The sequence below is a fragment of the Vombatus ursinus genome, unplaced genomic scaffold (assembly GCF_900497805.2).
Source record: "Vombatus ursinus unplaced genomic scaffold, bare-nosed wombat genome assembly UNPS02014807.1, whole genome shotgun sequence".
Taxonomy (NCBI): domain Eukaryota; kingdom Metazoa; phylum Chordata; class Mammalia; order Diprotodontia; family Vombatidae; genus Vombatus; species Vombatus ursinus.
Window position 1 is genome coordinate 61,853,557 of NW_020954585.1, and position 14,873 is coordinate 61,868,429.

Genomic DNA, 14,873 nt, shown 5'->3' on the forward strand with positions numbered 1-14,873 from the left:
GAATTTTGCTGCACAAGTGAGGAAGGTGTGCATTCCTGCCATAGGGGATGGACCACTTGTGCAAAGACATGGAAACAGAAAGATGATGGAATATCTTGTACAGAGAATAGCCATAATGTCAGTTTGACAGGAATGGAAAGTGAGTGAAGGGGAGTAAAGTGAAATAAGAAAGAAAAAGTAGGTGGGAACCTACCTTTGTGGAGAATTTTAAAGGGTAGCCTGGTTAAGAACAGATCTTGTTTTGAGTGTCAGAGGTCCCATCATCCATCCTTTCTATTTTCTCAATAATTAGGGTTCATGACGACTCTAGAAAACCATTGATAAGTGTGGTTTAATGGATTTGACCTTTTTCTTTGTTTTAGAAAAAAAAAAGATATTTTATAGTAAAACTGGTAGCTACTTAGAGAAAGTATGGTTCCAGAAGCCACATCATTAGACATTTTTGTAGCTTATGAATGCTTTAATACAACTAAAGTCAGCCCTTTGTAATCTTTATATGAGTTCCTTCTGTAGTCTTTCAGCTATTTCCATAGTTTCCTTTGTGTCCTGTTTTCCTTAGAAGCAAAAACCTAATTTCCAGTTAGCTGTTGTTCAGTCAGTAAGCTGCTGAAATAATATATCCTTTGAAAGGTGATTGAAAAGTGAATAGTTTACATGGTAATTGAGTGTTTGAGCACTAATCAACTATAATTAGATCTGTGGAGTAGCTGGTATCTATATGCTGGTTCAGGAGCTCTGGGAATTAGTGGTTTACCCTCAGTACAGTTTAATCCCAATTGCTGAACCTCAGGGTAGAGAAATAAGGACCTACAAGCTCCTCTACAGCTGTGGGTTGGAAAAAGTGTGATGGTCACTATATAATTCATTGCAGTGATACCTTGGTTTTTTGGCCATATTACTTATCCAAGATGGCTCTCTAATTTTAAGCAGATAGTGGAAATAATTATCCACTGTTATCTATGTAGTCAGGTGGTTCAGTAGCTAGAGCACTGGAACTGGAGTCAGGAAGATCTGAATTCAAATCCAACATCAGACACTAGCTATGTGAAGTGGGGCAAACTCTATCTCAATTTCCTCATCTGTAAAAATGGGGATGATGACAGTACCAGTTACTTTCTAGGTTTATTGTGAAGATCAAATGAATTAATATTTATAAAATGCTTTTGCAAACCTAAAAAAAATGCTATTATTGTAACTCAAAAGAATAAAGCAGAATGACAGAAAAATGAATGGTCAGCCTAAAATTTCCAGTCTTCTTTAATGTGTGTATACTACACACAAAATTTGAGTTTAGAAAAGTGTCAAGCAAAATTGTCCAGATCACTAGTGACGTGGAAAAAAATTTCCAGTGTGAGTCAACATAAAATATGTGGCTCTTTTTAGTTATTTTGAGCCACCAGGGATTAAACTAGACCTGGAGACCAAAAAAAAAAAAAAAGCTTCAACTTTTGGTATTCGGACGCATTTTAAAGTGTGTGTTTGTTGGCTCAATTGAATTTGGCAAGTAGAAGTGATATGAGCCAGCCCACAGAACACTGTCTTCAGGCCCTAATTTAGGTATTGGTATATTGGGTTACAGAGTAAAAATGAATGAATACACTTTTTTAAAAATCCCACAAAATCATTTTTGTGCCAGGTACGGTTCTGATGGCTGGGTTTGTTCATGTGTCCTGAATTTATTTTACTTTAACATACTTGCTGATGAATCTTTCTGTTTTTTTGGAGTTAAAGGGAGCTTTCATGATTGGCTGAGAAGGAGTCATGCGATCAGGCCTCACCCAAACTAAAGATGCTTTAGCCTTCTGCTGCAGTACATTTTAGGACAAAAAGTCTTAGAAAAGTATGAAAATAGAGACAGCCATGTTTAGTTTGCTTTGGAAAAGGGGAAGGTTTTCCCTCTCAAGTTGCTTGCTGTGGGACCTTATCCCAAAGCTGCCTAAGTTTATTTTTCTGCATATACACCAACAATCACTCTCAATATTAAAAGATATTCTCACAACAGTTCCCTTTCTTATTTATGAAAGCTTACTTTCTAGGAAGTATGTTTTAGAGTTTGATGCCTCTGATTTCCAGAATCCAGAGTGATTGGAGCAACTTGAGGTTGTTGTTTGAAAGCTGTTATAGGGGCTTTAGCTGGAGATGTGTTCTTGTGGCTTTATCAGTTTTCCCAGGGGGAATAGATGCCCTCCCTTTGGAAGCCAGCCTCTGCTAATATAATGTTCCTGTCTGGCAGCTGGAGAAAAGCTGTTTAAGGAATTCATGCATTAATGTTCTTTGGCCTTTTGGTGTCTGGCATCTCTCTAAAAATATGTGCACAAAACCCTGCAATGATACTCGTGCATTTAAGTGGCATTGTGGATTATTTAGATGAAGGCTGAAAGGGCAGTAGGCAAAAGAATAGACATCAATGTATATCCATCAATGGTTTTCTTGTTACTTAACATGAAATTGATTGGTGGTGAGTACATTTTATAATGAGAGCTAGAGCTATAAGAGAAAGTTGTGGGGTTCAGGGGAGTGGATTTGTGGTTGTCTTTAAAAGTTTTTTTCAATTAATAAGCATTTGTTTTATTTTTCTCACTTCCCTTCCACCTCCCTCCCACCCCCTTTGGAAAAAAAATGAAAACTGAAGCCCTTGTAACATATGCATAGTCAACCAAAACAACTACTCACATCTTTGCCTCTTTTTAACAAAATAATAGATAGGAAATAGGTCTTATATGCCTTGCTGGCATATTGGATTCTCCAGTTTCTTAGTTCCTTGTCTCAGAAAGTTATTTCTTGGGTGACATATTACCAATCAGCAGCCAGAACAGCATAACACAAAACTAGCACCCTGACCTATCTGACTTCAGAGGCAAGCCCATATGCTGCTCTTCTGCTGTCCCTGCAGAGATCAAACATGATTGGGAAAGTAAGGCTTCCGTGCTATCAGCTACTATTTAGATTTGATTAGGGCAGCTTTTTTCTCTCCTTAAAAAAAGCTTTTGCTACACTCTGATAGGTTTGGTCAAGAGACAGGTTTATGAGATACCAGCTGCTCTTTAAGGAACATAAAGTTTGGAACTCCAGAGAGTTGTGACTTCAGATGCCATCCTCAAACCCCTCTCCCCCACTGTGTTGGAAAACCAAATGCTATATGCTGATTGGGACATGGCATAATTGTTTGAAGAAATCGGAGAGGTTAGAAAGCTCTGGACACAAGAGTTCATTGATAGCCAGGCTACCCTTCTACCTTAGCTTCAAAAAGCTTGCCAGTCGTTTCCCTAGGAGCTGTCACCACTGTCAGTAGGGCAATGGGTAGGAGATGTGAGAGAAGAGAGAAAGGGGGAAGAACTTGAGTTGGGGTTGAAGTAGAAGTTGTAGGAGAGAAAGTAGTTTGACCTTCACCTGTATGTCACCAAGAGTCTCTAGTCCTTCAGGTAAGGGTGATGGAGACTGGACCTGTGAATTTATTAGATTAGGGAGCTCTTCGGTGAGCCATCTTCTACCCAGTGCAGGTCAGCACTTTCTCTGAAATTTTGTAGTTTTAGAGTTGTCTCGAACATTTAAGAAATTTAAATACCTTGCCCAGGTTCTCATAGCCAGAATGTCTCAGAGATGAAACTTGAGCCCAGAGCCTCTAGAGCAGTTAGGTGGTGTAGTGAATAGAATGCTGGGCCAGGAATCAGGAAGACTCATCTTCCTGAGTTCTGATCTGGCCTCAGATACTTACTAGTTGTGTGACCCTGGGCAAGTCACTTTACCCTGTTAGCTCAAGCAAACCACTCCACTATCTTTGACAAGAAAACCCCAAATGGGGTCACAAAGACATGACTAAAAACAACTGAACACACATACTTCCTGGCTCTGAGGCTGACTCTATTACACCAGACTATGTTTTCAAATATGTAATTAAACAATAACCTATAATAGAAATTGTTTACAAGTTTTTTCTTTCAACTTATCCCTATCTGCTCCTCCACTTTTCTTGTTAGAATATGCCACTGGTTCCAAAGTATGCTGAATATACCGGTTTTTTTTTTTCCGTTTTAGAAAGCCACATAATGATCCAGCTGATTGGTGCAGCTTGGGCTCGGAAGCTAAAGGGAAAAGGGATGTGAGCTTGGTGCAGAGGCTTAATAGAATGAGAAGGGATTGCCAGGCCTTTTTCTCCATAGTATTGGGGGAATTTGAGTTTGCTGCTCTGCAAAGAGCACTGGATTAGAAGTCAGGAGATGTAGCTTCTAGAATTTAGCTCTGTGACCTCAGGGAATTTATGTAATCTCTTTATGTCTAAGTTTATTTATAAAATGGGACTGTTTCCTAGCTATGCAACAGGATTTTATGCCTCTTTCTCTTTTATCTGTCTTTATTGGCTGATAGATAGCTATAGATAGAAATAGATATCTGTATAGGTATATATAGATAATAGATATACATATATAGAGAGATATGTAGTTATAGATACATAAATAAGATAATACTGTGGGATTAGAAGGTGGTATTTATTAAAGTGGCCTTGGTGCCTAATATGTACTCAGGGTCTATGTGTTGGGAACATGATAACTGTGGGAGGAGAGAGCAAGAGGGTATTGAATGGAGAAATGTTGTAAAAGAAGAGAAATCTAGAGATCGTGGATTTGCAAGTATGGAAAAGTTTCCTACCTCCTAAACTTGTTATTTGTGGGATAGAGTGCTATATTAGAAGTGATAATACTTTCATTCTTTGTTAGGCACTTACTAAGTAGTTTTGTTTTTATTAAGTAGTTTTCAGTTGTGTCTGACTCTTCATGACCCGACATAGGGTTTTCTTGGCAGAGATACTGTAGTGGTTTGCCATTTCCTTCTCCAGCTCATTTTATAGATGATGAAACTGAGGGAAATAGGGTGAAGTGAGCTGCTCAAGATCACACAGCTAGTAAGTGTCTGAGGCCAGATTTGGACTCAGGAAGATGAGTCTTTCTGACTTCAGGCCCTGAACTCTATTCACTGTGCCACCTAGCTGCCTTTTGCTGAGCAAGGTTCCCTTCTAAGCGATGTATTATATCTGTTTTGGAAAAATATGCTTTGTGGTATAGGCCTAGTCCTTACTCGACTGTCCAGTCTCCTTTATTTAGCTGCTATACTTTGGGTTGGATAATTCAGGCTGTTACTCTTGGTATATATTTTTTGATGCATCAAAAGAACCTTTTTGATATTTTCTTGGAAGACATTAAATAAGAATAGAGACTATCTCACTTAGTCGTAGGTGGTCTAGCTTAGCCACCATGGCTTTCTGTTACAGAGGGCAGTGTGTCTATTGCTCTTTCTTTCCCTTTCTCATCTTAACTCTTTCCTCTTTCCTCCCTCTTTATCCCAGTCTGGCTCTTTCCCTGTCCCCATTCATCTTCTGTTTTGTTTTTTTTTTTCTTCTGTGCCCCCCCCACCTGATAATGGGGTAGAGGTACAACCAAAAAAACCCCATCCTCATGGACTCTTTTTATGTAATTAAATGACTAAGCTACCTTCGTGATTGTAGTGTTCTATTTCAGACAATACAAATGGTATTTGTAGATTAAATGACCTGGGGACATTAAAATAACAAGTGCTGCAAATTTATGTTACAATTATACATTACTTTATAGTATACAAAACATTCTAACATTATCTCCTTTGATTTTTGCCAACAGTTCTGTATAGTAGACAGGAAGGTATTATTCCCATTTTACAGGTGAGGAAATTGAGATTTACAAAAGTAAAGTGACTTGCCCAATATCATGCTCCTAGTGAGTGGAACCCGGTCTAGAATAAAGGTATCTTTATTTATACTAATGTAGTTTAATGAAATCTTTCTGGACTATGTTACTTTTCATTTAAAAGAAAAGGCAGAACTTGGTAATGCTTCCAGTTAAGGCCTGGTCAATCAGTCGAACATTTATTAAGTGTCTACTATGTTCCAGGCACTGTTTAAGCTGGGAGTACAAATACAAAAAAAGAAAGCCAGTCCCTTCCCTCAACGAGCTTATGATCTAATTGGGGAAGATAACACACACACAAGGAAGCTGAAAGGAGGTGGGGGAGAGTGGAGAAGTTCCAAATAGGGCAGCCACAGGAGAAATGAGAAGATGTTCTGAGTAACCTCCACCCTCCAACATTAGAGACCGAAGGTAATGATGAGGTGTGGGATGCCAGAGAGTTTTTCCCAATAATAAGCAGCTTGGGACATGGTGGAAAAGTTAGAGAAGTCCCAAAGTAGAACAGCTGGAGAGAAATGAAAGCTTGACTGTCATCTGAGAGCCAACTAGATGGGAGTTATTGGTGTGCTTTTTCTGAAATAAGCAAATTGACCAGCATTTAACTATATTGATCCTCCCCCCCATCTTTTTGGACAAACTGAAAGGTTTCCAGGTTTCTGGTGGTTCCACTGCAGTGGGCTGCATAGCTAAGGTGCTTTTATACAAGGCCCTTTGGGTCAGTTAAGATTAGGGGATTTTTGGAGCCCATTTTGCTCAGTCCCCACCTGAAATCCGTATTTTTTGTCTGATGGCAGGGTTTTGAGGAAGTAGATAAGGTTTCTGACCCAGATGAGAAAATTGGGACCTAGGGTGTATTAAATAAAGGCAGGAAACCCCTTCTTGGGTGCTACAAGCTTAGCTGCAGTAGCAGGAAGAGAGCAGTATATGCTGGTGAGTCAGAGGGCTTGGAAATTAGAGTTGTCAGTTTGTGAGCATGTGGGATTTGTGTAAGTTTACTCCTTTTGTTTCTTTCAGCAATACTCCAGTCTTTGGAAACACAAATCTGGCAACCAGACCCTCCACATGGTCTAATCTCTTGTGTTTTGAGTTGACAAGGCAGATCTACCAGTTGCCTCCCATGTGTGATATATGCTCCCACTAAACAACCTCAGATTTCAAAACTACTCAGTTTCCAATCTAATAGTGTTTGTATGCTGTACTTAACTACCTTCTTCCCATGCCTCCACCCCACAAAAACAAGGCTTTCTACACTGAAAAATGACTTAGTTTTTTACTCTGACTTCAGAAGCCTAGGAAAGATAGAACCCTTTCAGTCATCTGGTAGAAGACATGTATAGCCATATTTCTGATCTTATAATTTCACAGCAGGAGGATGGAGGAGACACCTAGATGTGATTAACTTGGAAAAAGTTATTCTAGTCTTTATTTTAAACTTATTTTGTATTTAAGAAAGCTATCCACAAGGAATACAAATAAAGCTGTGTTTATCCAGCCGCTTCTTGAGGAGACTGTCTTTTCAGGAAATAATGAAGTTATAATCTTGTGCAGAAAGTAGGTTTTCCTTTTTTGAATCATGTTGAAGTTGAGGGCAACTAGAATCCTCCTTGAGCTTTTTCTTAGGAATAGTGCAGTCATTTTGACCCTGGAGGAAGATTGAGCTAATTTAGATGCTAATTTAGCTCTAATTAAATGGACTTCCTCCTTTTTCACCAGGTACCTGTTTGTTCCCTGGCCAGTTTAAAAGAGCAAGTTCTAGACATGGCATTCTGAAAGTGATGTTTTGAGTGGCTGCATTTAGCACAGAGGTTGGTACCTTTTCAGAAGTGGGGTGTATCAATTACTGGTACCCATTCTTGACAGAGTAGGCTAGGAGCATAGAGAAATTGCCCCTCTCTCACAGGTCTTGCCAGTTGGAGATACACATGGATTAGCTAGTACCCCTTTAAAAAAAAGCAAATATGCCTGAAGTGCCTGGCAGGGACTTCATGTCAATGAACATGATGATCTCACCTGTCTGAACTTATAAATAGCCATATTCTGTATCACTGTAGACAGTTCCTTTTTCTTCCTTCTTCCTACCCCCTCCCAAAAGAAAGAAATACAGAATATTTAAAGAGCCTATAAGATAATCCTTATAGTTGAAATCTTTTGGACTTTTTGTTACTCTGCAGGCACATTAAATTTGGAGTAGACTTCCTTGATGAATTCTACACGTGAATCAACCTCTTTGTAACCTATGTTACAGTAAGAATTTTAGGAATTTCCTTTATTAGTTCTTCTGGTATACTGTAGCCACTGAGAGAACTACATTTACAAGGTAAAGCGGCAAAGCTGGCCTGCAAATAGATGTGGTAACTGGTATAAACAGTATTTCATTTAGTTGCTTATTAGCTTGTTGAGGAAGAACAATACCAATTGAGATTCCATGTGGGATGGTCCTTAGAATACTACATGTCTTTCAGATTTTGTGCCGTTTTTCCCGTACATAGAGACAACTGACTCTTCAAATTGTTTCCAGGTGGTTTGTTTCCTGTCGATGGAATGTTGAGGCAAGCTGGCCAGCATCAGAGAGGCTGTCCAATCAGAAGGGGGCCGCTCTAAAGGCTGGGCCACCTGCACCATGGGCCAGTGTGTCACCAAATGCAAGAATCCATCATCTACGTTAGGCAGTAAAAATGGAGATCGGGATCCCAGTGGCAAATCCCACAGTAAGCGCAGCGGGAGCCACCGAGATGACCATGCACCAACTTGTGGGAAGCCTGGTGGTGACATCCTTGTCAATGGGACCAAGAAGGCAGAGGCAGCCTCAGAGTCTTGTCAGTTTTCAACATCATCTGGAGATGCCAGGAGGGATCTGGAGTCCAACACTGAGGAGTCCTCCCTACAGAGGATGGAGGAACTATTTAGGCGTTATAAGGATGAGCGGGAAGAGGCGATTTTGGAGGAAGGCATGGAACGCTTCTGTAATGATCTGTGTGTTGATCCCACAGAATTTAAAGTGCTGGTCTTGGCTTGGAAATTCCAGGCTGCTACCATGTGCAAGTTCACAAGGTTAGTTAGAAGTACTTTATATTTGGGGTACAGGGTGGGGAGGGTGAGAGGAGGGTCTAAAGGGAGCAGCTGTAGAGAGGCAGAAGAAAGAACTGGAATGGGATGGGAGAGATCTGGATTCAAATTTGGTTCTTTACTTCCTGGCCATAGGGTCATGGGTAAGTCATTTTACCATTTTATCTCAGTGATTTCCTGAAATTGATAAGAGACTTAGGAGTGAAGATTTATAAACTCATGCTGTTCTCTCCAAAGCAGATACATGCATCTTACCCTTTAAAGTTTGATAATTCATAAGTGCCTCAGATAGAGATTCTCAAAGATTAAGCCAGCAGAGTCTAATTTCTCACAGGTCTGCAAAGATGGAATGGTGCTCAGTTCTGTGCTGGTATTTTTCTCAACTGACACAATTTTTATTTAGTGTTCTCTAATTGTGAGCAGTTAGTGGAAATAACTATATCATCTGTGCAGCTAGATGGTGCAGTAGATAGAGTGCTGGGCCTGGAGACGTGAGGACTGGAATTCAAATCTGGCCTCAGACACTTATTAGCTGTGTGTCCCATGGCAGATCTCTTAACTGTAAAATGAGAGTAATAATAGCACCTATCTCTCAAAGTTATTGTGAGGATTAAATGAGATAATAATTATAAAGTTCTTAGTACAGTGCCTGGCACATAATAGGTACTTAATAAACCTCCCTCATTCCCTTTCTTCCTGTCATTTCCTACTTCCCTCAAACTAGATGACAAGGTCCCTGGACTAAGGTCTCTTTTAGCTCTTAAATCTATGATCTAAGAATGAGTGATTTATTTGTAGTTACTCAAAGGGTGAATGGCTGTGTATTATTCTCTAGTTCTGGAGATTATTTCTCCTGAGAGCTTTCACTGGTGGTGGTAACTGCAGAACGACACTCTCTATCCCCAGGATATCCATAGTAGTTCTTGCCGTGCTCTCCTGTTTGTGATATTCCCATGGGATATGAGACTGTTCAGAGAGTGTACCTCCCTGTACTAAAGTGTACTGAAGGACTTCACTCACAATACTAATTCCATACCTACTCCTTTAGGGGATCTAAATGAAAATGCAGAGTCATTCCTTTTCACATCAGAGGCCCTGAATTAATTGGTCTTTGGATTGCCAGGGAGCAAGCACCCAGCAAACAAGATCTTGGTCATTGTGGCTCTTCTGACCATCTCCTTGTGATGGAAACCCACTACCTATCTGACTTTTCTTCCTAGTTTCTTTAGCCAAAACATCATCCATGTACTCTCCCATTTGCTTCAGTGGACCTCAGGCTTCTATCTTAGTTAGCCTTGAATAGTTAGCATGTCCATTCAGATAACCCCTGAGTCTACATAAGTAGCCTTTATCTTCTTCTGATCTCCAGACATTTCACTGTATTTTAACTTTCCTATTTATGTTAAGAATGCCACTGTCCATGTCACCCAGGTTTGAAACTTTGCTCTTCACTCTCCCTCAATCCCCATATCTAGTCAGTTGACAAAACCTATTGATGTTACCTTTACAAAATCTCTCATATACGTCCTTTTCTGTCTATTCACACAGCCACTGCCTTAAATTAGCTAGTCAGTGAGTGCATCTTTGATACACCTATATGTATCAGGCCTTGTGCTAAAGCATTGGTGATTCAAAAAAAGCAAATAATAGTCCTTCTTTTCAAGAATCATAGCCCTTAATGACTTCTTGCCTGAACTACGCAATACCCTCCTAATTTATCTTCCTACCTTCACTTTGTCCTTTCTGCAATTCATCCTCCACACAGCTGCTAAATTGATCTTAAAAATGCAGGTGTGACCATGTCATTCCCCTGCAGAAGAATCTTCAGCAATTCATTGTCTCTAAGATGAAGTAAAAATGCTTCTGTTTGCCACTTAAAGCCCTTCCCTATCTGGCTCCAACCTGTCTTTCCAGGCTGATTTCATGTTACTCCCTCTCAAGCACATTATATTCCAAACCAACTGACTCACTTGATACTCCTCATACACAGTATTCTATCTCCCATCTTTGTCAGACTGACCTCCACTTTGGGAATGCATTACTTTCTCACTTCTGCTTTGCAGAAACCTGTAATTCAGTGTTTAGTTTTCTTGATGCCTCCAGTTGTTAATTTTTTCTACCTCCTTCCCCATTACTTTATATTTGTTTTGTATATAATTTGTATTTGCTTATTATCTATGTATATATTGTTTCTGCCTAATGTGGAGGGCAGGGACTGTGTTGTTTGGATTTTGTATGCCCATCCTGTCTTGCTTAATAAATACTTATTGTATTAAATTGAACTCTGTCTTGAATTGATTCTTTAATGGAAAATCTGAATATGTTTTGATGATGCTTTTCTTCTACTTCCCTTTATAGGAAGGAGTTTTTTGAGGGCTGCAAAGCCATAAGTGCAGACAGCATTGATGGGATTTGTGCTCGGTTCCCCAGTCTCTTAAATGAAGCCAAACAAGAGGATAAGTTCAAGGATCTCTACCGCTTTACATTTCAGTTTGGCCTGGACTCTGAAGAAGGGCAGAGGTCACTGCATCGGGAAATAGCCATTGCCCTTTGGAAGCTGGTCTTTACCCAAAACAACCCCCCTGTATTGGACCAGTGGTTACACTTCTTAACAGAAAATCCCTCGGGAGTCAAGGGAATCTCCCGGGACACATGGAACATGTTCCTAAACTTTACTCAGGTGATCGGACCCGACCTCAGTAACTACAGTGAAGATGAGGCCTGGCCTAGTCTCTTTGATACCTTTGTGGAATGGGAGATGGAGCGAAGGAAAAAGGGAGAGGAATCAAAATGTCTGACAACTTCAGACACAGAGAGCCTGTGTCAAGAGGAGCAGACTTACCAGTATGTGTGAGCAGCTGTGACAGAACCACCTGCTGTATATTGTCCTTCAGCCAGTGGAGAACTTGGAACTTTCTGGAAATTACTGAGGATCCGGATATTTTCTACTTTACACCTTTCTCTGCCTTGTATTTGAAAGGGCTCTAAAATGCTGTATCATGTTTTAGGCACTTTCTTCATTTTTAGTTATTCTTTTTAAACATTTTTTTTTTGGCCCTGAAATATTTGACCCTGGCTACATGTGTAATTTTTTTAAAGCCTTCAGATAGAGTGAGTCTGCCATTTCTTGCACAATTTAGATTTTTTGAGGGGTGGGGAGGGTTAGGTTGAATTAACATTACAAAATGATACAGTGCCAGATCTCAGTTTTGCATACTACATTTTTCAGGGCAGGTCTGTACTGTGTGTAGTGCTGTTTACATGGTTGAATTTAGGTTGTAATAATTATTTTACAAGATTTACACAGAGTTGAATAGCAGTGTTAACTGTTAACCACTTTGGGTTAATTCCCAGACAATTTGAAGTTCTGAAAACAAAGGAAAAAATTTGAAGTCTGGTGAAATCCTATTTTAAGCTAATTCATTAGAAACCCTAATATTTTCTTCCTGTTCATTCCTTCCTTCACCCATTGCATTACATAGTTTATTCATCGACATGCTGTGCCTGTCATTCAAGTGAGCGGTTTCTAATACATTGTACTGAAAACCACTTAAGCATCAAATGCAGAGAAAGCAGTGCTACCTCAGTTTTGCTGGAAGTAGACCTCTTTGATAGTTTTCTGTCTTTGATGAAGTTGCTGTATTTTCATGTTCTAAGTGGAAATACTTTATTTTTATTTGACTCGGAGCCAAAGGTTCTGTTCCCCATGGTTGGCAAACTCCATGCCCACTGGCCAACTAACTTGAAGGAAAACTGTGGTATGGAGCTCTGCTTGAATTTTATTTTGATCTCTCAAGTATCATCAGCTTACTTGTCTGGCAAGTGCAGGAAGCCTGGGCTGGCCTCAATGCTGCCAAACAAATGTTTGAAAGTGTGTTTAATGGTTAAACTCTTATGCCCTCTCCCTTCTTGCTGCAGCAATGTTGTCACCTGACCCAGTGAGTTATTTATTATCTTTTTTTTAATGTCTGGCTCATTTGGGGTGATGTGATGACTGTTTAGGTTTACATAAATTTCCCTCCCTCTCCTCTGAATTTCTTAGGTTCATTGCCTGTTTAAACTGGTTTGTAAAAGGGAAGCAGCCTTTAGGGTGCAGTGAGTAGGGGGAGGTGGGAGTATGGAATGAAGGAGGCTTTTCAAAGCCTGTTGATGGAGCCTTTGAATTCTGGAATCAGAATCTGGACCATTTTCATAAAAGAGGGGATGGGTTCTTGTAGCTTTTTCCTTGCCCAGAACATAGTACTGGTTGATCTTTATGATATATTTGGATACACTTTAGGGTGACTGATCTCCCAGACTGGACCATGAGGAGCTGGTTTCTTGTCCAAACCTAATCCCAGTGAAGGGATCATCTGTTAAATTTTGGTTTTAATAAATTAGTTTGGTAAGGAAGAGAGGATGGCACCGGGGACTTAACAACAGTGTACAAATCTGCTTCTGATGCTTTTGAACTTACTCAAAAGAGAATCTGTCAAGTGAAAACTTTTTTATGCCCTTTTATAGTAAAATTTGTTTCTTAATATTTAAGCCCACTTTCTGCCCATGTGCTGCACATCCTTTGGTTTGGGCATGGTCTGGTCATTTCTAGCTCTTGCCTCCTTTACTAGAGAGCTTGAACTTACATCTTTGCAGGAATGATGTTTTGTGGAGTTTCTGCAGTGAATGTTTTTCTATTGAACTTAAACCCATTTTGTATTGAAACTTTTTAAAGCCCTGAACTTGACGAGTTTTCCTTTAAAAAAAAAAAAAGAGGAAAAAAAATCTACATTTTAAAACTACCACAAAGTAAATAGATGATATTGGAGTACTACGGTAAGACTGAAGGGTATTTGGCTGATTTCCCTGGATTAGCCACAGCTAAGCCTTGTGGCTGCTTAGCTGAGGCCAGCTTCACTGAAGGCCTTCGGTTGCCCCAGCAGGTTTAATTGCAGTTTTAAAACTGAAAAAGTACTTCCTTTGCCTGAAAATACTAGAGTGAAGACCAGAGGGCTCTTCTCATTTCAGCTTGTTTTACAGTCCCTCATTCTTGAAGCGAAATCTCAGGCATTGTTTGGGCAGGCAGACACGGTTGCTTCTAGGGGAGCAGAGCTCATCACATCCCATAAGCAGCAGTCCAGTTGAAAAGGGGGTGAGGGAAGCCATAAAAATCCTCTAGATCTTAGAGGGGCTGAATTCCTTTCCTAGCCTAAAAAGAAGGCATTCCGTATAGATGTACTGTAATATGGGTTTGGTTTTTGTTTATTTTAAATAAAAATAAGTTTTTTTCAGAGGAGCCATTTAAAAAAATATTTTTAATGAACCATTCGTTATAAAAATGTAACACAAAAGCAGTTCAGATTGCAAATGAGCCAGAAAATGGAGTGTTAAGTCAAGTACGTGCTGTTCCTACCTCCCCATTTTGTGTCCCTGTTGTACAGCAAGGAGTTAAGATGTGTCTGTAATAGCTCTGGATTGATTGTGGTCATGAATAAAGTTAAGCATAGGCTTTGATGTTAACATCCCTTCTTCTTGGAGGTGTGGGTTTGTTGTTCGTGCTTCTTGGAAATGAAAAGTTCATTACTATTAACTCTAACATGAAAATGAGCTTGTATAATGGCTGAGTTGTTTCTGTGGAATAAGTAAAAAAATATAGAGAGTGTGTATATGCACAGCTTTGGGGTGCTGCAAACACTGAGATACCTTTTACTTTAACAGCCACAGCCAGAAGTTGATGTAAGATCATGGTATTTTGGAAACCCTTAGGAACTTTTGAGTGTGGCTAATTACAACAAATTAATACATGTTGGGAACTTGCTTTTGGCAAATTGCTTATGAGCTAGTGTTTCCTTAGTTTACTAGGACACTAGAATAAGAGGAAGCTTTGGCATTGATTATTCTTTATCTTTTGTCCTGAAGAAGTGGGACACAATCGGAATACATTGCCACCTGGGTAATAAAATACTACTCATTTTAGGCCAAGCAGCCTGGCCTTCCCACCTTATTCGTGATAGTTGTGCCCACTTATGTGACTTGAGACCAGACATCCACACCTACTAATTCTGATAAAGGAATATGTTTTAACCATTAGTGATTGGAAGGTGAAATGCTTGT

General features: G+C 39.7%; 1 protein-coding gene across 5 annotated transcripts in view; it reads left to right on the forward strand.

The window, feature by feature from the left end:
* The window catches only part of LOC114052402 (DCN1-like protein 3), a 31,363-nt gene extending 17,090 nt beyond the window's left edge, over positions 1 to 14,273 (forward strand). For 4 of the 5 annotated variants that reach the window (XM_027874987.1, XM_027874988.1, XM_027874989.1 and 1 more), the window contains exons 3-4: positions 8,236 to 8,768; positions 11,142 to 14,273. In XM_027874987.1, coding sequence (XP_027730788.1) covers positions 8,338 to 8,768; positions 11,142 to 11,637 — 927 coding nt within the window. In that variant the 5' untranslated portion in view covers positions 8,236 to 8,337 and the 3' untranslated portion in view covers positions 11,638 to 14,273. Of the gene's footprint in view, positions 1 to 7,430; positions 7,523 to 8,235; positions 8,769 to 11,141 lie in introns of all 5 variants that reach the window. The other variant, XM_027874991.1, reaches the window with a different exon arrangement.
* The last annotated feature ends 600 nt before the right edge of the window (positions 14,274 to 14,873 follow it).